We start from the raw sequence: 24,033 nt of genomic DNA, 5'->3' as shown, positions 1-24,033 counted from the left end.
TGATGAAAATAACTGAGGCGGTCAGCGTTCACCATCGTTCCAGTTTAAATCAGGCAGCACGGGATAGCACGGTGGCGCAGTGTTTAGCACTGCTGCCTCACGCACTGAGGTCCCAGGTTCAATCCGAGCCCCGGGTCACTGTCCGTGTGCACATTCTCCCGTGTCTGCATGGATTTCACCCCCACAACCCAAAAATATGTGCAGGGTAGGTGAATTGGCCACACTAAATTGTCCCTTAATTGGAAAAAAGAATTAGGTACTCTGAATTTATTTTTTAAAAATAAGGTAGGCAGCAACTGATATGTGCTGTTAATTTCCTGCTCCTCCACAATCTGGGCAATGTCAGGAAGGTGTTTACAAAGAACAAAGAAAATTACAGCACAGGAACAGGCCCTTCGGCTCTCCCAGCCTGCGCCGATCCAGATCCTTTATCTAAACCTGTCTTCTATTTTCCAAGGATCTACTTCCCTCTGTTCCCCGCCCGTTCATATATCTGTCTAGATGCATCTTAAATGATGCTATTGTGCCCGCCTCTACCACCTCCGCTGGCAAAGCGTTCCAGGCACCTACCACCCTCTGCGTTAAAAAACTTTTCACGCACATCTCCCTTAAACTTTCCCCCTCTCACCTTGAAATCGTGACCCCTTGTAATTGACACCCCCACTCTTTAGGGCAGCACGGTGGTGCAGTGGGTTAGCCCTGCAGCCTCACGGCGCCGAGGTCCCAGGTTCAATCCCGGCTCTGGGTCACTGTCCATGTGGAGTTTGCACATTCTCCCCGTGTTTGCGTGGGTTTCTCCCCCACAACCCAAAGATGTGCAGGGTAGGTGGATTGGCCACGCTAAATTGCCCCTTAATTGGAAAAAATGAATTGGGTACACTCAATTTATTTTTTTAAAAGGTGTTTAGGCTGGGGGTCTCTTTGTCAACCGGCACAAACACAATGGGCTGAATGGCCTCCTTCTGTCTCCTCAGTTTTCTATGATTTCGATGATAAAATTGCTAATAAGTTAAAATAGCCAAAAGAGCTTTGGACCCTCTTTTTACAAGTCAATTTAGTTGGAGGAGCCTGTGAAACTTACTCCCATGTCATCAGCGAAGAGTTAATTAAATTGTGAACAGATTAAAATTGCTAGATTAAAAACTGGTTAGTACCTGAGACATACCATCACAAATTGAGCAATATAGAACATAGAACGATACAGCGCAGTAAAGACCCTTCGGCCCACGATGTTGCACCGACATGGGAAGTCAAAAAACAAAAGCCATCTAACCTACACTATGCCATTATCATCCATATGCTTATCCAATAAACTTTTAAATGCCCTCAATGTTGGCGAGTTCACTACTGTTGCAGGTAGGGCATTCCACGGCCTCACTACTCTTTGCGTAAAGAACCTACCTCTGACCTCTGTCCTATATCTATTACCCCTCAGTTTAAGGCTACGTCCCCTCGTGCTAGCCATTTCCATCCGCGGGAGAAGTCTCTCACTGTCCACCCTATCTAACCCCCTGATCATTTTGTATGCCTCTATTAAGTCTCCTCTTAACCTTCTTCTCTCTAACGAAAACAACCTCAAGTCCATCAGCCTTTCCTCATAAGATTTTGCCTCCATACCAGGCGACATCCTGGTAAATCTCCTCTTCACCCGCTCCAAAGCTTCCACGTCCTTCCTATAATGCAGTGACCAGAACTGTACGCAATACTCCAAATGCGGCCGTACCAGAGTTTTGTACAGCTACAACATGACCTCCTGACTCCGGAACTCAATCCCTCTACTAATAAAGGCCAACACTCCATAGGCCTTCTTCACAACCCTATCAACCTGGGTGGCAACTTTCAGGGATCTATGTACATGGACACCTAGATCCCTCTGCTCATCCACACTGCCAAGAACTTTTCCATTAGCCAAATATTCCGCATTCCTGTTATTCCTTCCAAAGTGAATCACCTCACAATTCTCTACATTAAACTCCATTTGCCACCTCTCAGCCCAGCTCTGCAGCTTACCTATGCCCCTCTGTAACCTGCTACACCCTTCTGCGCCCTCCTCTAGGTCATTGATAAAAATGACAAACAGCAACGGCCCCAGAACAGATCCTTGTGGTACGCCACTTGTAACTGAACTCCATTCTGAACATTTCCCATCAACCACCACCCTCTGTCTTCTTTCAGCTAGCCAATTTCTGATCCACATCTCTAAATCACCCTCAATCCCCAGCCTCCGTATTTTCTGCAATAGCCTACCGTGGGGAACCTTATCAAACGCTTTACTGAAATCCATATACACCACATCAACTGCTCTACCCTCATCTACCTGTTCAGTCACCTTCTCAAAGAACTCAATAAGGTTTGTGAGGCATGACCTACCCTTCACAAAGCCATGCTGACTATCCCTAATCATATTATTCCTATCTAGATGATTATAAATCTTGTCTCTTATAATCCCCTCCAAGACTTTACCCACAACAGACGTGAGGCTCACCGGTCTATAGTTGCCGGGGTTGTCTCTACTCCCCTTTTTGAACAAAGGGACCACATTTGCTATCCTCCAGTCCTCTGGCACTATTCCTGTAGCCAATGATGACATAAAAATCAAAGCCAAAGGCCCAGCAATCTCTTCCCTGGCTTCCCAGAGAATCCAAGGATAAATCCCATCAGGCCCCGGGGACTTATCTATTTTCAGCCTGTCCAGAATTGCCAACACCTCTTCCCTACGTACCTCAATGCCATCTATTCTAATAGCCTGGGTCTCAGCATTCTCCTCCACAACATTATCTTTTTCCTGAGTGAATACTGATGAAAAATATTCATTTAGTATCTCGCCTATCTCTTCAGACTCCACACACAATTCCCATCCCTGTCCTTGACTGGCCCGACTCTTACCCTAGTCATTCTTTTATTCCTAACATACCTATAGAAAGCTTTTGGGTTTTCCTTGATCCTACCTGCCAAATACTTCTCATGTCCCCTCCTTGCTCGTCTTAGCTCTCTCTTTAGATCCTTCCTCGCTACCTTGTAATTATCAAGCGCTCAGATACTCAGATAAAGCCTGCCCAAACCTACACTGAATTTGAGTGAATTAAATACATCACTTTGATTGCTGGATGAGATCTTTTAAGGTTTGATCCTCTTATGAAAACCCATGAGAGGCAATTCCATTCAGAGGAATTTAAAAACATCATCCCAGTCAGTATCAAGATCCATACTGATGATCAAGGGGTCTGAAAGGTGAGGGACAATGCCCTGATTGCAGTCAAGCATAAACACTTCAAACAAGAAAAACACTTCCCTAATAATCTCCAGATGTCCGGGAAATCAAAATGCGGTAGGCAATAGGGGAGCAGTGAAATGGAGAGTAAAAATGGGAACGCAGGAAGCCTTGCTTAGGTCAAGAGGGAGGAGCAATCATTCTTTAAGAAGTAAAGCAGGGCACATGAAAGCTGACTGCTGGAAGTTGAAGCGGAAGCCAATGGGTTCTGTTGGGGTTCCTAACAAATGGCATGACAGAAAGGTCTGTGGCTTTAACCACGGTGATTGACCCCTCCAGGATTATCACCATAGGTGTGCTAGACTTAGAAGGTTACCAGGGATTTGTCTTCAAGGGATAGGGGCAGCACGGTAGCATTGTGGATAGCACAATTGCTTCACAGCTCCAGGGTCCCAGGTTCGATTCCGGCTTGGGTCACGGTCTGTGCGGAGTCTGCACATCCTCCCCGTGTCTGCGTGGGTTTCCTTCGGGTGCTCCGGTTTCCTCCCACAGTCCAAAGATGTGCAGGTTAGGTGGATTGGCCATGATAAATTGCCCTTAGTGTCCAAAATTGCCCTAGTGTTGGGTGGGGTTACTGAGTTATGGGGATAGGGTGGAGGTGTTGACCTTGGGTAGAGTGCTCTTTCCAAGAGCCGGTGCAGACTCGATGGGCCGAATGGCCTCCTTCTGCACTGTAAATTCTATGATATTTCTGATTGTGAGGTTACCAGCTCCACCAGAGAGAGCTGGGCCAGCACCTCGGTCAGATGACCTAGGTGATCTGGTTGTGTGAAACATTTTGGAGATTTAAATGAGGAGAAGGTAATGTTCAGCCTCCTTGATTGAGACTCAATAGCACAGACCACCTGTTCTGAGGCACAAGTAAAAGAAGTCACAATGTTTTGTTTTTTTAATAATATTTTATTAAGGTATTTGAACATTTTTATACCCGTAACATAAACAATGACATCAACATGGTAAAGGGCAGCACGGTAGCCTTGTGGATAGCACAATTGCTTCACAGTTCCAGGGTCCCAGGTTCGATTCCGGCTTGGGTCACTGTCTGTGCGGAGTCTGCACATCCTCCCCGTGTGTGCGTGGGTTTCCTCCGGGTGCTCCGGTTTCCTCCCACAGTCCAAAGATGTGCAGGTTCGGTGGATTGGCCATGATAAATTGCCCTTAGTGTCCAGAATTGCCCTTAGTGTTGGGTGGGGTTATGGGAATAGGGTGGCAGTGTTGACCTTGGGTAGGTGCTCAATCTAAGAGCTGGTGCAGACTCGATGGGCCGAATGGCCTCCTTCTGCACTGTAAATTCTATGATAATCTATGATAAACATTTCCCCCCCCAGCCCAATCTTCACGCACCTCAACCATACAACAACAATCCGCCCCCATTCCCACTTTGGAATACTGCATCTGCTGACATTTTAATTTTCCTCAAGAAAGTCGCTGCCACCTCCGGAGAACCCTAACATTGACCCTCTTAAGGCAAACTTTATTTTCTCGAGACTGAGAAACTGAGCCATGTCACTAACCCAGGTCTCTACGCTCAGGGGCTTTGAGTCCCTCCACATTAACAAGATCCGTCTCCAGGCTACCAGGGAGGCAAAGGCCAAGACATCGGCCTCTTTCGCCCCCTGAACTCACGGATCTTCTGACACTCCAAAGATCGCTACCTCCGGACTCGGCACCACCCGTGTTTTTAGCACCGTGGACATTGCCTTAGCAAACTCCTGCCAAAACCCTCCAAGCTTCGGGCATGCCCAAAACATGTGGACAGGATTTGCTGGGCTTTCCACGCACCTCGCACACCTATTCTCAACCCCGAAGAACTTACTCATCCTAGCCGCTGTCATGTGTGCCCGGTGGACTACCTTAAATTGTATCAGGCTAAGCCTGCCGCATGATGAGGAGGTATTAACCCTGCTTAGGGCATCCGCCCATAAACCCGCTTCTATATCTCCTCCTAGTTCGTCCTCCCACTTGTCCTTAAGCTCCTCCACCAGAGTTTCCTCCGCCTCCAAAAGCTCCTGGTAAATATCTGATATCTTCCCCTCTCCCACCCAGGTACTGGAAACTACTCTATCCTCTATCCCCCGTGGCGGCGGCAGCGGAAAGGCCGGCACCTGTTTTCTCAGGAAGTCTCACACCTGCAAATACCTAAAACCATTCTCTGCTGGCAATTTAAATTTATCCTCCAAAGCTTTCAAGCTGGGAAAGCTCCCGTCTATAAACAGATCCCCCATCCTTCTAATTCCTGCCCTCTGACAACTGACGGCTCTATGGCCAGAGCAAACAGTAACGGGGAGAGGGGGCACCCTTGCCTCATCTGTTTAGCACAGGGCTAAATCGCTGGCTTTGAAAGCAGACCAAGGCAGGCCAGCAGCACGGTTCAATTCCCGTAACAGCCTTCCCGAACAGGTGCTGGAATGTGGCGACTAGGGGCTTTTCACAGTAAGTTCATTGAAGCCTACTTGTGACAATAAGCGGTTTTCATTTCATTTTCATTTTTCATTCATCCCTCGGTGTAGTTCAAAATACCCCAATCTCAGCCGGTTCGTACGCACACTGTTGCTAACTTTTGGTTGGTTCAATTGGCTCTGTTTATAACCTTTGCTCTCAAGTCGCCAGGTATCTTTATGATACCGCCACGAAGTTCAAGTTCAGGTAATGATCAATAACTCAACACACCGATTAGTAAGATTCAAGCCAAAGCACATTTGTTATACACAATAATCACTACTCATGCATAAATTCTACTTCTAAGCTACTTCTACAACTAACAGGCCAATACTTAGCTTCGGACTGGCCCACCAGGTCAGGGGAACAAATGGCCTTTCGTTCGGGTTCTGAGTCTGCGGGATTCGAAGTTGGTACGGACTGGTGTCTAGGAGCGCCTATCACGTAGCGAGCGTTGACTTAAGACTTACTGGATATCGGCGGCAGCTGCACCGGTCACTGTCAAGGGTTGGTTCGCGCTGCTGAGTGACCCGGTCAAGAAGAACGATTTGAACTTGGGGGCTTAACTTTATAGTCGCATGGGGCTTCCCGCCTTTCAGGGCGGACCCTGTACCTGGTTCCAGGTGATTGGACTTCGTTCCAATCGCTTGGTTCGATTTCTCCAATACTGGAGCGGTTCCCTGATCGATGGGCGGTCTTGAGGTGTCCGTTAACCTCTTTTGTGTTGGCTCCTGCTGGCGCCGAGGAGTCTGGCTTGGCCTTGTTTATCCCAAATGTTTTGATTGTTCCCGGGGATCGCTCATTAGTATGTAGATGGCTGCTACATTATCATGCAGATGGCTGCTTGTATTGATGCTGTCTGGGCTTTTGCAGAGTTTAATACACAGTAAACTTGCACCTGCTAGTTTCTGCCTCTGTTGGCTGAATTTCCCTGCAGCCTTTGCTGTTCTCCATTTTACGTCGGGAGTTGGCCAACCCAGGTGGCTACACTCCCTCCTTGTGATCCTAACGCGAAGCGTGAAAGATTACATAACTGTGTTGTATTTCATTCCCTGACCCGGCGAGAACTCTTCTATGGCCTCTACACTGACCATAACTATGCAAAACTGTTTTAACTGACAATTCTGAGGGGATCTATGTCAAACAGGGACATGCATTACAAAAGAAGAAAATCGGAACCTCTAACTATCCTCAATAAACTACACTCACTCAAACATTTCATCACACTAACTTCCTAAACCATACAAACAAATCATAGCAGTATTATACACATTTTTCTGTCTTGGCAGTCAAGCTCAGGATTGTACAATTGCTCATGAACATTTCGTTATTTACAACAAATCGCAAATGAATGCTCTTTATTATAGATCGCGGGGGTCGGGGGTCTGGTCATATCCGAAAATAGGGGATCTTATCCTATATACCGGGGGCGAATGCGGTAGGCTCTCCTTCTCCATTTTCTCAGACGAATAGTCTGCACGATGCAGCAGAGTATCGCCAATACCAATAGGATTCTATCAAGTAGGACAGGGAGTACCAGGTTATAAACCTGGCACACCAAGATGGTGTGGTGTCGCTGGTGACTGGGCTCTGGATACTGTGGGGAAGTGAATCATTAACGGTTGGAGGGGTTGAGGTCAAGGGGTTCACGTTCGCGCGCAACCAAATGTCCATTAGGGTGATGAGCCACGCGGAGGATGTCCTCATGGTTCTTCTTCTCTCTTTTCTTTTCTCTTCTCTTCTCTGGTCCTGGAGTTTCTGGAGTTCTGTGTGATCAAGCATAGTGTCTGTTACTACCTTGGTTTAATATCTCGTATGATAGCCTGTCTGTCCTTTAGTGCCAATTACTCCCTTTATAATTGGTCACTATGTGTGACTCACTCATTTGTTTTTCAAAAAACGAATTTCAGGACAAGACACACTTACAAATACTGAACCAGTGCGAGCCGTGTCGCAGGCTGTGCGATTTACCAACCAATTGTTTGAGGATGTAAATAGCATATGGTTGGCAACGTAAGGGTTACCTGAAAACAAAACAAAACTTTTTGAACAAAACTTGCCGAAATGAGGTGCGTATGGGCCGCGACGGGTAAGAATTGGATGGAGTCCCCAGGTAGGACGGCGACCAATGCCGTGTGTGCTCTACCCGAGCGTAGCTGACCAGAGGGGGGTTCCCAGGCAGGGCGGGTCCCAATGCCGTTTCTCCACTGCCTGAGCAACCGACAAGAACGGGCAAGAAGTGTAGTCATCGTGGGGGGTTGCCGTATTGGTTCTTCCTTCGAACCAGAAGAGCAGTTATGAACGGGAGTCTGTGTATCTGTCCTCAGACGAGTTCCGCTGAACTGGCGTCTGGGACATTAACAAGTCTCTGCGGACAAGTTCTCAAGAGGTTTCGGCTGAAAAGGCGTGGGGCTGTGGGGAAAAAAAATTCCGGTCTAACATACAACATTTAACAGTACAATTACAAACAACATCAAACATGCTGCAGGTTCCATCAGAAAGGACAACGTTTTCTCCCAAGCAGTTCCTTTTAAAACATCATCTGGACACCTCAGTTATCGGTTGCGAACAGGGTCACAAAGGGGTTCTAATTTTGGGAGTCAGACTCAAGGTCGTCATCTTCTCCCAGATGCCAAACTCTCGAGTGTATCAGGGCTGATAGGACTGCATGGTGTGATTTTGGGTCGCGCTTGTCGTTCCGGACGAGTCTGTACGAGTTATCTCGGTGCCAAAAGGTGGTGTCTAGTTCTGTGGGGATGGAATCGGGGTCGTCATTGTGGGTCGGTGGTGGGGTTTGTTTAGGAAAGTGATCATGAAGGGATCACTCGAATCGTGCTCAGAATCGCTGGGTGTCGGTCCTGTTGCATGGGGATAGTAGGGAGGCGTGCTGTGGCTAGTGTCCGAGTCACAGTCGCCGTCGCTGCTGCTGCAGTCTGTGGGCGTTCTGGGGCGGAGTGTATATTTCGAGGGTGGAGTCGAGGTCAAGTCCATGGCTGGGCTGGACGTGTTGGGGGATAGTTGGGTTACGTTGGCTGTGGGCGGGGCGTGGTCTGCTGCGTCGAGCATGACGTGGTGGGCGTGGTTAGACTGTGTTCCATATGCCTTCAGCTGGTTGATATGGAACCACGCAGTCTTTCCGTTGGGGTACTTTATTTTGTAGACAGAAGGGCTTACTTTGTCCGCAATGGAGTATGGACCCGAATACTTTGGTGACAGGAATGTGCTGGGGTTGTATACAGAAAGCATGAATTGCTGTCCTACACTGAACTCAGTCGCATGCACTGTCTTATCGAAACAGGCCTTGCTCTGTTTCTTTCTTATGCCCAATTTCACTGCGGCTGCTAGCTGAGCCGTTTTAACATTCGCCATTAATTGTTCTACTGCTTTCTCGTGTGTGAGGGCCGTCAATTCGGGGCTGGTCAAATCTAAGCCTAATAAAAATTCTGTGCCTTTCATGGGGCGTCCGGTCATGAGAGTGTGTGAGGTGTAACCTGTGGATGCGGAAACTGTATTTCGCAAAAACATCAGCGCAAAAGGGAGGACTGAGTCCCAAGTGGTGTTGTTTTGCTGGACCATTTTTCTGAGGGTGGATTTTAGGGTCCGATTCATGCGCTCCACGATACCACTCGACTGGGGGTGGTATGCGATGTGGAATTTTTGGGTAATGCCAAATATCGTGAGGACGTTCTTCATGACACGTCCCGTAAAATGGGAACCTTGGTCGGATTCAATGCTGCGGGGGAGTCCCCATCTCGTAAAGATGTGGTGGGTTTAAATCTTGGCTGTGGTCTTTGCCGTGTTCGTTCTGGATGGGAATGCTTCCACCCATTTTGTAAACGTATCTATCACCACGAGTACATATTTATAACCATTCCTGCAAGGGGGCAATGGTCCAATATAATCAATCTGGAGGTTAGTCCAGGGGCCATTAACGGGTCGGGTGTGACTGAGCTGAGCTTTTTTTGCGTACCTGTCCGGGTTGTTCTGTCCACAGATAAGGCAATTCTCAACGTAGTGAGTTACATCGTCCTTTAAACTCGGCCACCAACAGAGCTGCCTGAGGTGGGCTGTGGTGGGATCGATTCCCTGATGTCCATGACCATCATGGAACAAAGAAATGAGCTGATTCCTGTCCTGTTCAGGAACCACATAAAGGGTGTCTTTTAACACCACACCGTCATGTGTGGTCAGAGCATTTTTAAATCTATCATAGGGTGCTGGATAGTCTCCTTTTAAAATCTCCTTGTGATTGCTGTCCTGCTTCTGGGCCTGCACTAAATCCTCGATATTAGACTGCGAGACCTGAACTGCATTCATTGGTGCGCTTTCGGGGGGTGTCCAAAAATATCCGTGCCTGTAACCTGCTTTAGCCAGTGCATCGGCTTTTACATTTCCAGGGGGGGGAGGAACGATGGTGACTTCGAACTTTGACTATCCCAAAAGTCCTGTTCTGTGTTCGCTCTAAAATGTGACGGAGCAATGGGGCTGAAGGGAAGGGTTTTCCGTCTGCGGAAACAAATCCTCTTGCTTTCCACAGGGGTAGGAATTCCGTAAGGCTGTTGCAGACATGGAGGCTGTCCGAATATATGTCTGCTGGGCTGGTGAAGGAACCTGGGTGTTCCACTATGTATGCGATGGCCGCACGTTCTGCTGGCTGTGCGCCTAAGTGTCCTGGAAGTTTTATTGCTATTTCTTCTGGGGCGTGTCCCTGCGCATCCTCGACGTAAATGCCGCATCCTGTTATGCGTTTCCCTTCTAATATTGTGGAAGATCCATCCACATATATCCTAATGGGTTTGCACGTGTCTGTGTGCTTGGGGCTCTGGGTTGAACTACCTATCTTTCTGGGGGGTGTTTTAGCAATAAAAATGTTGTGTTGTGGAGATATAATTTCACATTCATGGGGGGTTCCGGGGTACTGTAGGTTGTTGGCTAAAAAAGTGCGGTCTTTGTCCTTTTAACAGTGATGTCCCGTCCCTGAAAAAGAAGGGTCCATCTGGCTGCTCTTATCTGACTAACTGTACCGTTCTTGAGTCATCCGTCCAGGAAAAGTTGGGTGGGGGTGTGTTCCGTGAGAATTGTGATGGGGTTCAGTCCGGTAATGTAAGAAAAATACTGTATTGCCCAAAAAACTGCGAGCAGGTGCCTTTCACAGGCTGAAAATTCCTGCTCCCCAGCATCTAAAACTCTGGAGGTGTAAGCTCCTGAAGGAGCACGGCCGAAAGGGTGCAGTCTGTGCTTGCTATCTCTTCAGCGTAGGGGGAAAGCGGGTAGTGCGGGGGCTGCTATGAGTGCTCTTTTCAAAGAATCCACAGCATCCGTATGCTGTGGAAGCCATTCCCAGGGGGCTCCTTTCTTTAGGAGGTCTGAGAGGGGTGCTGCCTTGCTGGCGAAACCCTCGATATGGTTTCGGCAGTAGCCAACCAGTCCTAAAAACGACTGGAGGGCTGAAACGTTCTGGTAAAGGGGCAATTTAGCAATCGAGTCAATCCTTTTATGCTCGATCTCGCGTTTAACGTGCGTGATAATTGTACCCAAATATATCACTCTGTTTTCAAAAATCTGGGCCTTTTTGGGGTTAACTTTACATCCAATTGCTTGTAGGAGTTCCAGGAGTTCGGACAGAAGTTCGATGTGCTCTTCCTTGGTGTCTGTCTGCAGTAGTAGGTCATCTACGTACTGGACCAGACATCCGAGGCGAGAAAAGTTTGATAAAACATTTGCCAGCTGTCGGTGGAAAATGGAGGGGGAGTTGTGGAATCCTTGTGGAAGGCATGTCCACGCGTACTGTTGATTTTTAACGGTGAAGGCAAATTTGTACTGGCACGCCTTTGCCAATGGAATGGACCAGAATCCATTACTGATATCCAAAACCGTAAAGTATCGGGAATTGAGTCCCTGCTTGAGCATGGCCTCGGGACTTGTTGCTATTGTGGGGGCTGCTGCGGGGGTGATTTTGTTGAGTTCCCAGTAATCGATGGTCAGTCGCCATGATCCATCGGGCTTTCGCACTGGCCAAATCGGGGCATTATTAGTGGAGGCTACTGATCTAAGTACGCCCTGCTCTAATACGCTGTTGATTACTTTTGCGATTTCTCCCTCTGCCTCTTGGGGAAATCCATATTGTTTTGGGGTCTAGGGTCAGGTCCTGTGATTTGTACGGAGCCAGTCATCCGGCCGCAGTCGTGTTTGTGGGTTGCGAATGCTGTCCTGTTCTTTTGTAACACTGCCCTAACCTGCTTGTCCGTGCTAATTGTTGTCGGGTTAAACCAAAATTTGCCTACTGCGCAAATGTTTTTGGCGTATTCTCCTATTGTGAGCGTTGCGGGGGCTCTTGCAGATTTTGCCATTTTCCAGACACATTGGTTGACTGGATCAAAGGATAGATTGTGGGAATTCATAAAGTCGATGCCCAAAATGTGCTCTGGTGTGTGGGGCAGGTCGACTAAAACCACGGGGTGCTTGGTGGTGATGTTGCCGATTTGAATGGGTACAGGGGCTGTGATATGTCCCTGCTGTGAGTGGCCTGTAAAGCCGCTGAGGGTGATGGTGGCTGTAGTGGGCCACGTGTCCTTTTGAAACATGGTGGAGGAATTTATTGTGGTGCGGGACCCTCCTGTGTCCCAGAGAAACTCGATGGGCTGTCCCCGTTTTTTGCTGCAACTACCGGTCGTCCGGACCTGTCCCAAAGGGTGTCGCAGACCCAACTGGGGGAGCCCGAACACCGTCGGTCCGTTCCGGTCAGGTCCGTCTGATCTGAACGGGTGCTCACACTATGTATGGGTTCTGTCTTATTCTTACTTAGAGTGCCCGTCTGCTGGGCTCTCTGTGGCTTTCGTGGGGCATTGCACTCTCTTGCAAAGTGTCCCAACTGTCCACAGTTGTAACACTCCTGTGACTTTGGTGGGGGGCTGTTCTTGCCTTCATTTACCCATGCGGGGTTCTGGTGTGTTTTAACTGCTTGTATGTCTGCTTCTGCCTGCTGGTCTTCGGGATTTTTAACTGCGGGTTTGTTTTGTACAGACTGCTCCCAGGCACGGGACAATCTTTTTACGACCCATTTATCATTATGAGCCTCCTCTGAGGGATCATAATTCGCACAAGCTTTTTGTCCTGTTTCTGTGGCATGGGAGATAAGGGTGCGGGTCCATTTGGCCATGTTGTCTGGGGACAAATGGGCGCGGTCTAAGTCTTCAAAAACTGCTGCAAAGTGGATCCACAGGCCTCCAGCAAACGCTGTGGGGTGCTCGGTTTTCTTTTGCCTGCATTTATTGAGGCCATCTACGGGGTCACCCCGGTTATACCCGATCGCGTCTAGGACCGCGGTATGCATTTCTGCAAGGGTGCCTCCTCCTACATTCTGTGGGTCAGGAAGGGCTGCTACGACCGAAGAGTCTAAACTCGAAACTGTGAGCTTTACATGCTCACGCTCGTCCAGGCCGTACATGGCCGCCTGCTGCTTTACTCTGGCAAAGAAGTGGTGGGGGTCTGAGGTGGGGAGGAACGGTGTGATTTTCTCGCACGCGTCCCGTAATTGGGTCACTGTTAATGGGGTGGTGTACAAAAATTCCGTGTCGTCCGATGTGGCTGTGCGGTGGGTGGTGACTGGGTTCATTGGAGCCTGAACTATCTGCTCATTGCGGGGTTGGGGTGCTTTCCTCTTGTGGTAATACCAGGTATTGCAGTACTTGAGAAGTGGATGACCATTGGTTAGACCCAGGAGTCTACCATTGGCTGATGTACATAGCTCCGCCCAGAGAGGCAGAGTATAAGAACCGATGCCATCCCAGCAGCCTTCACTTTCTGTATCGAAGCTGCTGGGGAAGAGTTCTAGCAGATTAAAGCTTATTAGTTATGACTCACCTTGTCTTGAGAGTAACTGATTGCGCATCAATTTAATCTGCTACAACTTCAGTTGAAAAGATGGATCTCCGTATCAAACCGGAGTGCCTTCAGCTCAGCCCCCACGCGGGCAACTCTGCTGCTATTTTCAAACATTGGCTGGCGTGCTTTAAGGGCTACCTCGACACGGCCGCCGTCACCCCCACGGAAGGACAAAAGATGCATCTCCTACGCTCACGGGTCAGCCCTGGGATCTACCCTCTTATCGAGGAGGCGGCGAATTATGCTGCCGTGATCGAGCTGCTAGAAGGACATTATATCTGCCCTGTGAACCAGGTCTACGCTCGTCACCTGCTGGCGACTAGGAGGCAAAGCCCCGAGGAAACGTTGGAAGACTTCTACCGGGCGCTGCTGGTGCTGGGCCGAAACTGTGGCTGCCCGCCAGTTTCGGGGAACGAGCACACGGAACTTTTGATGAGGGATGCTTTCGTGGCAGGTATGACCTCCCCCGATATCCGCCGAAGGCTCCTAGAAATAGACACGCTGGGACTTGCAGAGGCACGGGCCCTGGCGGGGTCCATGGACGTTGCATATAAAAACACGCTGTCCTTTGCTCCCGATCACGCGGCGGCCCCCTGGGCTGCGTGGCACCCCGTAGTGTCAGCCCCTCAGACCTTTCCCCTGACCTCGCAAGCCTGCGCGGCGAGACGGCCCGCTAACGCCGTCGGACACCGCTGTTTCTTCTGTGGGCTGGCGAATCATCCCCGCCCGCGCTGCCCGGCCATCACCGCCACCTGAAAAGGGTGCAGCAAGAAGGGCCACTATGAGGGGGTCTGCCAGGTCCGCGCCGTGGCCGCGGTCTCCAGCGACTATCGGCAACCCCCCTTTCAGGCCCCGACCGACCAGCACTCACCGCCACCCCCCTCTCCTAAGGCCACGTGCGACCCGCGGGCGCGGCCATTTTGCCCCCCGGACACCACGCTGGACAGTGGGCGCCGCCATTTTGTCCCTCGCCGCTGCCACCTTCTTCATCCCCGGACACTATGTGCGACCCATGGGTGACACCATCTTGGATGGGGCCCCAGGCCCCCAGCACAGCCGACTACATGCTGCCCGACCAGAACTCTCCATTACTGCAGCTGGCCTCGGTGACTCTGGACCAGAGTCGGCCCCGGACGCTGGCGAAAGCTACAACGACGATCTCCATCAACGGCCACGAGACGTCGTGCCTGATTGCGACTCTGGGAGCACGGAAAGCTTTGTTCACCCCAACACGGTAAGGCGCTGTTCTCTTGTCACCCATCCCATAAATCAAAGAATCTCCCTGGCCTCCGGGTCACACGCGGTGGAGATAAAGGGGTTCTGCCTAGCGAACCTCACTGTCCAAGGCAGGGAATTCCACAATTTTCGCCTGTATGTCCTGCCGCACCTCTGCGCAGCCACCCTTCTGGGACTGGATTTCCAATGCCATCTGCAAAGCCTGACTTTTAATTTCGGCAGCCCAATACCCCCCCTTACTGTCTGCGGCCTCGCGACCCTTAAGGACGACCTGCCTTCCCTGTTTGCGAACCTCACCCCGGATTGCAAACCTGTCGCCACCAGGAGCAGATGGTACAGTGCCCAGGACCGGACCTTTATCAGGTCGGAGGTCCAGAGGCTGCTGAGGGAAGGGGTCATCGAAGCAAGCAACAGTCCCTGGAGAGCTCAAGTAGTGGTGGTAAAGACCGGGGAGAAACATAGGATGGTCATTGACTACAGCCAGACCATCAACAGGTTTACGCAGCCCTCTCCCCCGTATAGCCGACCTGGTGAACAGGATTGCGCAATACAAGGTCTTCTCCACGGTGGATCTCAAGTCTGCCTTCCACCAGCTACCCCTCCGTAATGGTGAACGCCAGTACACTGTCTTCGAAGCAGACGGGCGGCTCTATCACTTCGGTGTCACGAACGGGGTCTCGGTCTTCCAACGAGAGATGGACCGAATGGTTGACCGGTATGGATAACGTCACCATCTGCGGCCATGACCAGCAGGACCACGACACCAACCTCCGCAAATTTCTCCAGACCACGAAAATCCTTAACCTGACATACAATAAGGATAAATGCGTGTTTAGCACCGACCATCGAGCCATTCTAGGCTACGTAGTGCGAAGTGGAGTCATAGGCCCCGACCCTGAACGCATGCGCCCCCTCATGGAGTTCCCCCTCCCCCACTGCCCCAAGGCCCTAAAGCGCTGCCTCGGGTTCTTCAGCTATTAAGCACAGTGGGTCCCCAATTACGCAGACAAAGCCCGACCCCTGATCCAGTCCACAACCTTCCCCCTGTTGACGGAGGCCCGCCAGGCCTTCAGCCGCATCAAAGCAGACATTGCAAAAGCCATGATACGCGCCATCGATGAGTCCCTCCCCTTCCAGGTCGAGAACGACGCGTCCGACGTAGCTCTGGCGGCCACCCTCAACCAAGCGGGCAGGCCCGTGGCTTTCTTCTCCCGTACCCTCCATGCTTCCGAAATTCGCCACTCCTCAGTCGAAAAGGAGGCCAAGGCCATAGTAGAAGCTGTGCGACATTGGAGGCATTACCTGGCCGGTGAGGAGATTCACTCTCCTCATGGATCAACGGTCGGTTGCCTTCATGTTCGATAATGCGCAGCGCGGCAAGCTTATGAACGACAAGATCTTGCGGTTGAGGATAGAACTCTCCACCTACAATTACGAGATCTTGTACCGCCCGGGGAAGCTGAACAAGCCTCCTGATGCCCTGTCCCGTGGCACTTGTGCCACCGCAGAAGTGGACCGCCTCCAATCCCTCCACAAGGACCCCTGCCACCCGGGGGTCACTCGTTTCTTTCATTTTATCAAGACCCGCAACCTGCCCTACTCCATCGAGGAGGTCAGGACCGTCACCAGGGACTGCCAAATCTGCGCGGAGTGCAAGCCGCACTTCTACCGGCCAGAGAGGGCGCACCTGATAAAGGCTTCCCATCCCTTTGAACGCCTCAGCATGGATTTCAAAGGCCCCGTCCCCTCCACCGACCGCAACACGTACTTCCTTAACGTGATTGATGAGTACTCCCGGTTCCCATTCGCCATCCCCTGCCCAGACATGACCACAACCACCGTCATCAGGGCCCTCCAGGTTATCTGTACACTGTTCGGTTTCCCCGCATACATCCACAGTGATAGGGGGTCCTCCTTTATGAGTGACGAACTGCGTCAATTCCTGCTCAGCAAGGGCATCGCCTCAAGCAGGATGACCAGTTACAACCCCCGGGGAAACGGGCAGGTAGAGAGGGAGAACGGAACGGTCTGGAAGACCGTCCTGCTGGCCCTACGGTCCAGGAATCTCCCAGTCTCCCGCTTGCAGGAAGTCCTCCCAGTGGCCCTCCACTCCATCCAGTCACTGCTCTGTACAACCACGAACCAGACACCTCACGAACGTCTCCTTGTTTTCCCCAGGAAGTCCTCCTCCGGGACCTCGCTCCCAACCTGGCTAGCGTCACCCGGACCCATCCTGCTTCGGAAACATGTGAGGGCACACAAGTCGGACCCGTTGGTCGAGAGGGTCCACCTGCTGCACGCCAACCCCCAGTACGCCTACGTAGCGTTCGCTGACGGCTGCCAAGACACGGTCTCCCTTCGGGACCTGGAGCCCGCCGGAGCCCCACGCGCACCCGCACCATTGCCCCCACCCTCCCCACAGCACCTAACTGGAGGGTCAGCACTCCCGCCGCCCCTGCCTAGGCCTGAACACACACCGACGCCCCCTACAGGCGCCTTCCCCCCCCTGTCCACCTTTCGCCCCAACAGCACCGCCTAGGGGTGACAAAGCTGCCTGGGAGGACGACATCACGTTCCCGGAGTCGCAACCGCCGGGACCCCCATCAGAATCACCGCCGAAGCCCAGACGCTCCAGAAGGACAACCAGGCCACCCGATCGACTGATTGCTGCACCATGAACACTTTGTTATTACCCTCGACATCACGGTACCTCCATACCTGGTCATACCATGCGAAAGGCGACTATTAACGCTGGCCACCACCCCGCCGGGCTCTTTTTTAACAGGGGGTGAATGTGGTAATACCAGGTATTGCGGTACCTGAGAGGTGGATGGCCATTGGTTAGACCCAGGAGTCTACCATTGGCTGATGTACATAGCTCCGCCCTGAGAGGCGGAGTATAAGAACCGATGCCATCCCAGCAGCCTTCACTTTCTGTATCGAAGCTGCTGGGGAAGAGTTCTAGCAGATTAAAGCCTATTAGTTATGACTCACCTTGTCTTGAGAGTAATTGATTACACATCACCTCTTTTAGGGCTTTCCCTGCGCACATGTTCCCTGAACATATCTCTGCGCTGTCTCATTCAACTCTTCCCAATCAGGGCCGTCTTCCTCATCTAATTTTGCTTCAAAGGTTTCCTGGTATCCTTTTTGAACTGAAAGCAGAGATTGCAGTTCTGCAATCTGCTTCCGGCACTTTGCGTGGTCTAGTGAGTTTTGTCTTTGCTCCGTGGTGGCAGCATGGAGTGCTCTTAACGCTGCCTTCAGGTCTGCAATGCCTCTACCTGCTTCTCGGTTTCTTCTCGTACCTGGACTGCACGTTGCGTGTCCTGTTAGGCCTTTTCATACTGGGACTGGAAGCTGCTTAAGTGCGCCAGACAAGACTGGTTGCCCTCTTGGCATCATCCACCTCTCCGTCTTTTGCTGCCAACTTCCTCCTTAACTCTAAGTTCTTTCTTTCTAGCTCACTGACATCGACCTTGCTCATTTGATGTATGCCTTCTACCTCTTTCCGGAGCGTCCTAACGACCTCCTCTGTGCCTCGCAATTGTGCCAAGCAGGACACGATTGCCATCGGCTTGCGAGCTTTCCCTAAGCTCTTCTTGTGAATCTCGCTCAGGTTCTCCCACCAAGTAGGCCCTATACTCCCGGGACCTGTTTCCTCATTGCTACAGAATTCGCTCCAAAGGGGCCATCCTTTCCCTTTGAGGTACTTCCTGATTTCTTCTTCCCATACGGGACACTGTCCTACTCTACTGCTGCTGGTCGCTGTGACCGCAAATTCTTCTGGGATCATGAGGCGTTGCATTGCTTGCATTGCCATCTTTCTTATCTGAATGCTTCTTTTAAATTTGGAAGTATTAAGGCAGTGCTGTAATTACGGGTACGGCTTTCGCTAATTTCCAAAATACAAACTCCCGACAGTTTTGTCGCAACAAAAAAATCTAGCAGTATTACCTTATAGCCCTGTTAGTTACGCATGCATTTAACACACTTCCGAATTATGAGGATTGATCAGAACTGCTTGAACACTTGTGGTTTTCTGTTCCCAATTGGATCTCTAATTCAAATTTTTGGGTTCACCCGGAGTGGTTAAGCCACTTCTAGATCGGGTCCCGTCAGGATGTCGGCAGTAATATGTTGCTAACTTTTGGTTGGTTCAATTGGCTCTGTTTTATAACCTTTGCTCTCGAGTCGCCAGGTATCTTTATGATATGGTAGAGAAAGAGTTTTCTCTTTCCCAAAGCAGTTACCTTAGTCCACATAACTACTGCACTTCTCCATTGGTCGTACCATTCCCTTTCAGAAAATAAGGGAGGATAGTCATATCCAGCCATCTTTATCCTCGGTTCAGCCATGTATCCTTTTTTTTCTTTCCTCACTCACTCCTTGGTTTAGTCTGGAAAAGTTGTATCTTTCAAACCTTCACATTTACACAGCAACCATCCTCTGCTACCAATTGTTCGACGTTTTAGTTGCTGTGATATGAAGAGTCTAAAGTTCTGTTCCTTTTTCACAAACACACATTTAATTCATTCCAACAGACTTTGCACAAAACTCTAACTACACACCACCTGACAGGCCACCTGAAGCCCCTTTACATATCAGTGTCAATTAATGGATACTTAATGAATAATTAATGGATAATTAATGAGACAACTAATTGCAATGTCTCTTAACCCATTACTTAACACTTCATCCTAGCTCATCCGCAGCATTTAGTCCGATCCCACTGAGAAGATTTCATGTGCTCCCATTAGCCATAATGTAGGTCGGGGGAATCACTCTTATTCTACCCATTACAGGGAGGGTTTTACTTCGAGATCACATGTCCGGAGTCTGCAAGGTTTGTGTCAGTGAGCTAGATGTTTCTTATTAATGCTTACCATGCATTTCAAAGTCATCTGATTCAACCATGACATTTCGGTTCTGCTCATTTTCACCAAATGTCTTCTCAATTAATTCTGTTAACTGAAAATAGACAAAAGAGCCATGTTAATTCACAAGGGATAGATTGGAAAGCTGGCTTCCGTTCTAACTGGACTGCTGGGAAACTTAATAACTGGGCAACATTGTCGAGCACAGTGCTTTCAGACTTCACATTGAGTACAACACTTCTGACTGTGAACTCTCTCCTCCACCTTCACCCCATTTTTATTTCTATCAATTTATCTTCATTTCTTTTACTGATCTGTTTTTCCCTCACCATTTTCCCCCCACCCCACCCCACTACAGCCATATGTTCCTTGTTGCAAGTTGTCCTTTGACGTACTGCTTACCTCAGCCGTTAACACATTCTGATCTCTGATTTGGGGCAGCACGGTAGCATTGCGGATAGCACAATTGCTTCACAGCTCCAGGGTCCCAGGTTCGATTCCGGCTTGGGTCACTGTCTGTGCGGAGTCTGCACAGTCTCCCCGTGTGTGCGAGGGTTTCCTCCGGGTGCTCCGGTTTCCTCCCACAGTCCAAAGATGTGCAGGTTCGGTGGATTGGCCTTGATAAATTGCCCTTAGTGTCCAAAATTGACCTTAGTGTTGGGTGGGGTTACTGGGTTATGGGGATAGGGTGGAGGTGTTGACCTTGGGTCGGGTGCTCTTTCCAAGAGCCGGTGTAGACTCGATGGGCCGAATGGCCTCCTTCTGCACTGTAAATTCTATGATATTCTATGAATGTGCCCCCATCAGCACACTCCTTGTCAGGGATCACTACTTACATTCCTTTTGTCTTTTTGTCCACGCCACTTTTGCCAACCTCCACCTTTCACAGACCCTCTATCCTGCCCCACTGATCCACCTCTGCCAAACCCTCCCCCCACAAGTTAAATCTCATCCTATTTCCAGTCGCCTGCGCGCTCTGATGAAAAGTCATCCAGACTCGAAACGTGAGTTCATTTCTCTCTCCACAGACGCTGTCAGACCCACTGAGATTTCTCAGCATTTTGTTTTTCTTCAGAAACACTAATCTCTCCAGCTGAAATAGATATAGTGAGCTGGATTCTCCGATTCTGGGGCGATGTCCACATGTTGGCTTGGGAATGGTGCCGTTTTACGCCAGAAAAAATGGTGCAAAATGGCCACCGATTCCCCGTTTTGCTGGTGGCTAGCAGGTCAGCAGCATAGAGCACCCGGCTCTAGCTGCCGATACGACCCGGAGAATTGCCGTATCCATGTCCGCGCATGCGCCTGCAGCGGCCACACTGTGCTACATGGCGGCGGTCCCTCGCAGATAGTTTCCCCCCCCCTCGGCCAGCCCTGGACCACCCCTCCCCACAGTGCCCCCAGCCCCGAATAATGTCCCCCCCCCCCCCCCCCCCCCGCCCGTGGAGCGCCCCTCCCCCGACTGTGGCGGCGCTGGACTGAGTCCGCAGCCACCACGCAGAGTTCCCAACGGGTGAGACCATGAGAATCCCACGCCATTGGGAACTCGGCCGGTCGGGGGTGAAGCATCAGGGGGCGGGCCTCAGGCAATATCCTGAGGCCGTTGATACGTGGCGCGGAGGGGGCGGAGCATCGTGAAAGCGGCGCCGTCCCTGATTTGGTCAGGAATTCAGATTCTCCGGCCGTTCATTAAATGCGATTTCGGCGTCGGCGACCAGAGAAACCAGCCCACTCTTTTTTTTTAAATTAAGTCTGTATAGGGCCCTGCCTCAGGCTGTTGTCCATATTAGGATTTTTCTGGAACTTCCAAGGTCAGCTGAACATTGGTTGCTTTTATCCTCCTGCTCCAGGCCCAGTATTAGTATCAGAGTCCCTGGAAGTAAGTCGGCAACCAAGATTGGCAAGTATGAGGCTGGGGAAGGCCCTACAGCCTGTTCCGAAACCAACACCCCAATTTGCCCACTCCCCCAAATTGCCCACTGCCCCAAATCTATCTAAGGCTACCCACACTCTGCCCCGACCCCCTTTCACCACTTTTGTGAAGAACTCAATCTAACCAGCCTCAGCCTTTCTGCTTTGGGCCTGTGTGCTGTGATACAGAGTTAGTGACAATCTCAGAACCTATTTCTCTGTCCCATTCTGAAACCCAATGCTTCAGGAATCTCGCTCGCTGATTCTTCACGATTCCACAATGACCAAGAGCAAGGTGCAGGGAGGTTCGCTGACACTGCCCGGTTTATCGATGCTCAATTGGCATTTACAAAGCTCAGGATCAAACCCAATCCCATCACAACATTACTACCTTAACCCTCCTACTTTAGAATTGGATTTGTACAATTTTTAAAGTATCCCCATTTAGTCTATTCCTTATTTCTTCCGAAATTTAGGGGTCTAACAGCAGGACAGGTTTCACAGCCGCAAATTCATTGCTGTTCAGAGACGAGGGACATGACTGATTCACAGTAATTCAACTAAACTTTACCTTCTCCTGTTCAGGTACCATCCACTCTTCAACGACAAATCCTGCAACTTTATTCTCCAAGAAAATTAACTTCTCTTCACAGATTAATAACTTCTCATAGGTATCCTGTGGGTCCACAGTTGAAAGCTGAGGCAGAAAACAGAGAGGGTAAGTTGCTTACTCCAGCTAGGAGTCTATTCTGCACAAACAACAGGACGTGAGACACAGTCATTTCAGTAAACTAACTCTGAACGAATAAGACACCATACCTAAAGCTTGGTAAACTTTCTCTACAGAAGGTCAAACACGAAGAAAGCAATTCATAGATGGCAGAAATAATGAGGGACAGAAGTGGTTGTGAGGGAGAGGCAGATACAGAACTGTATCCAGTGAGAGTCAGTGGCCGGGATTCTCCGAGCCTCCGCGCCGCAATCGCGCTCGGCACGGGGGCAGAGAATGGGCGTCAGACCCGCGATCGGTTCCGACGCCACTCCCGGGATTCTCCGGGGACTGGAGAATCAACGCCAATCGCGCGCACGCACGTGGTTGACGCGGCGCCGGTCGGGGGCCATTGAAAGAGGCCCCCGCGGCGATTCTCCGCCAACAACTGGCCAAGTCCCCACTGGCGTGGTTCACTCATGGTTCCACCTGGTAGGAACTTGAGTGGCGGCTGCGGACTCAGTCCACGGCCGCCCTGGTGGGGAGAGGGTAGATCCGTCACCGGAGGGGCGCCTCCAGGATGGCCAGGCTTGCGATTGGGGGCCAACGATCGGCGGGCGGGGGGGGCCTATATTGTCGGGGCCGGCCCGCGGAGTGGGTCTGCTATGTTGCGCGGGGCCGCTGCCAAGCGCATATGCGGACCCCCGGCCGGAGGTTCAGGGCCCCGTATCGGCAGCTGGAGCTTCGAGGAGCACTCCGGACCCTGCTAGCCCCTTGCAAAATGGAGTATCATTCTGGACTTTCTCCAGGAAAGACCAGAGTGATTCGCGTCCGTTTTCTTGCAGGCGTGAGGACATAGCCCCATTATCAGAGAATTACGCCCAATGTGTGTGGAACTGTATCCCAGTGAGAGTCGGTGTGTGTGGAACTGTCCCCCAGTGAGAGTCAGTGTGTGTGGAACTGTCCCCCAGTGAGAGTCGGTGTGTGTGGAACTGTCCCCAGTGAGAGTCAGTGTGTGTGGAACTCTCTCCCAGTGAGAGTCAGTGTGTGTGGAACTGTGCCCCAGTGAGAGTCAGCGTGTGTGGAACTGTCCCCAGTGAGAGTCAGTGTGTGTGGAACTGTCTCCCAGTGAGAGTCACTGTGTGTGGAACTGTCCCCCAGTGAGAGTCAGTGTGTGTGGAACTGTCTCCCAGTGAGTCAGTGTGTGTGGAACTTTCCCCAGTGAGAGTCAGTGTGTGTGGAACTGTCTCCCAGTGAGAGTCACTGTGTGTGGAACTGTCCCCCAGTGAGAGTCAGTGTGTGTGGAACTGTCTCCCAGTGAGTCAGTGTGTGTGGAACTTTCCCCAGTGAGAGTCAGTGTGTGTGGAACTGTCTCCCAGTGAGAGTCAGTGTGTGTGGAACTGTCCCCAGTGAGAGTCAGTGTGTGTGGAACTGTTCCCCAGTGAGAGTCAGTGTGTGCGGAACTCTTCCCCAGTGAGAGTCAGTGTGTGTGGAACTGTCTCCAGTGAGAGTCAGTGGTATGGAACTGTCCCCCAGTGAGAGTCAGTGTGTGTGGAACTGTCCCCCAGTGCGAGTCAGTGTGTGTGGAACTGTCCCCCAGTGCGAGTCAGTGTTTGTGGAACTGTCCCCATTGAGAGTCAGTGTGTGTGGAACTGTCTCCCAATGAGAGTCAGTACGTGGAACTGTCCCCCAGTGCGAGGCAGTGT

The 24,033-nt window shown here is 50.8% G+C and overlaps 1 protein-coding gene across 1 annotated transcript in view; it reads right to left on the bottom strand.

Annotated features, from left to right (window-relative positions):
- The window catches only part of LOC140398802 (coiled-coil domain-containing protein 183-like), a 168,024-nt gene that overhangs the window by 727 nt on the left and 143,264 nt on the right, over positions 1 to 24,033 (bottom strand). Inside the window, exons 12-13 of the mRNA XM_072487768.1 lie at positions 22,190 to 22,315; positions 19,717 to 19,801 (exon numbers count right to left, since the gene is read on the bottom strand). Of these exons, the coding sequence (XP_072343869.1) occupies positions 19,717 to 19,801; positions 22,190 to 22,315 (211 nt within the window). The remainder of the gene's footprint in view (positions 1 to 19,716; positions 19,802 to 22,189; positions 22,316 to 24,033) is intronic.

Source organism: Scyliorhinus torazame, chromosome 22 (assembly GCF_047496885.1).
Source record: "Scyliorhinus torazame isolate Kashiwa2021f chromosome 22, sScyTor2.1, whole genome shotgun sequence".
Taxonomy (NCBI): domain Eukaryota; kingdom Metazoa; phylum Chordata; class Chondrichthyes; order Carcharhiniformes; family Scyliorhinidae; genus Scyliorhinus; species Scyliorhinus torazame.
Note: the sequence above shows the minus strand (reverse complement) of the source record. Positions and strands in the feature narration are given on the sequence as shown.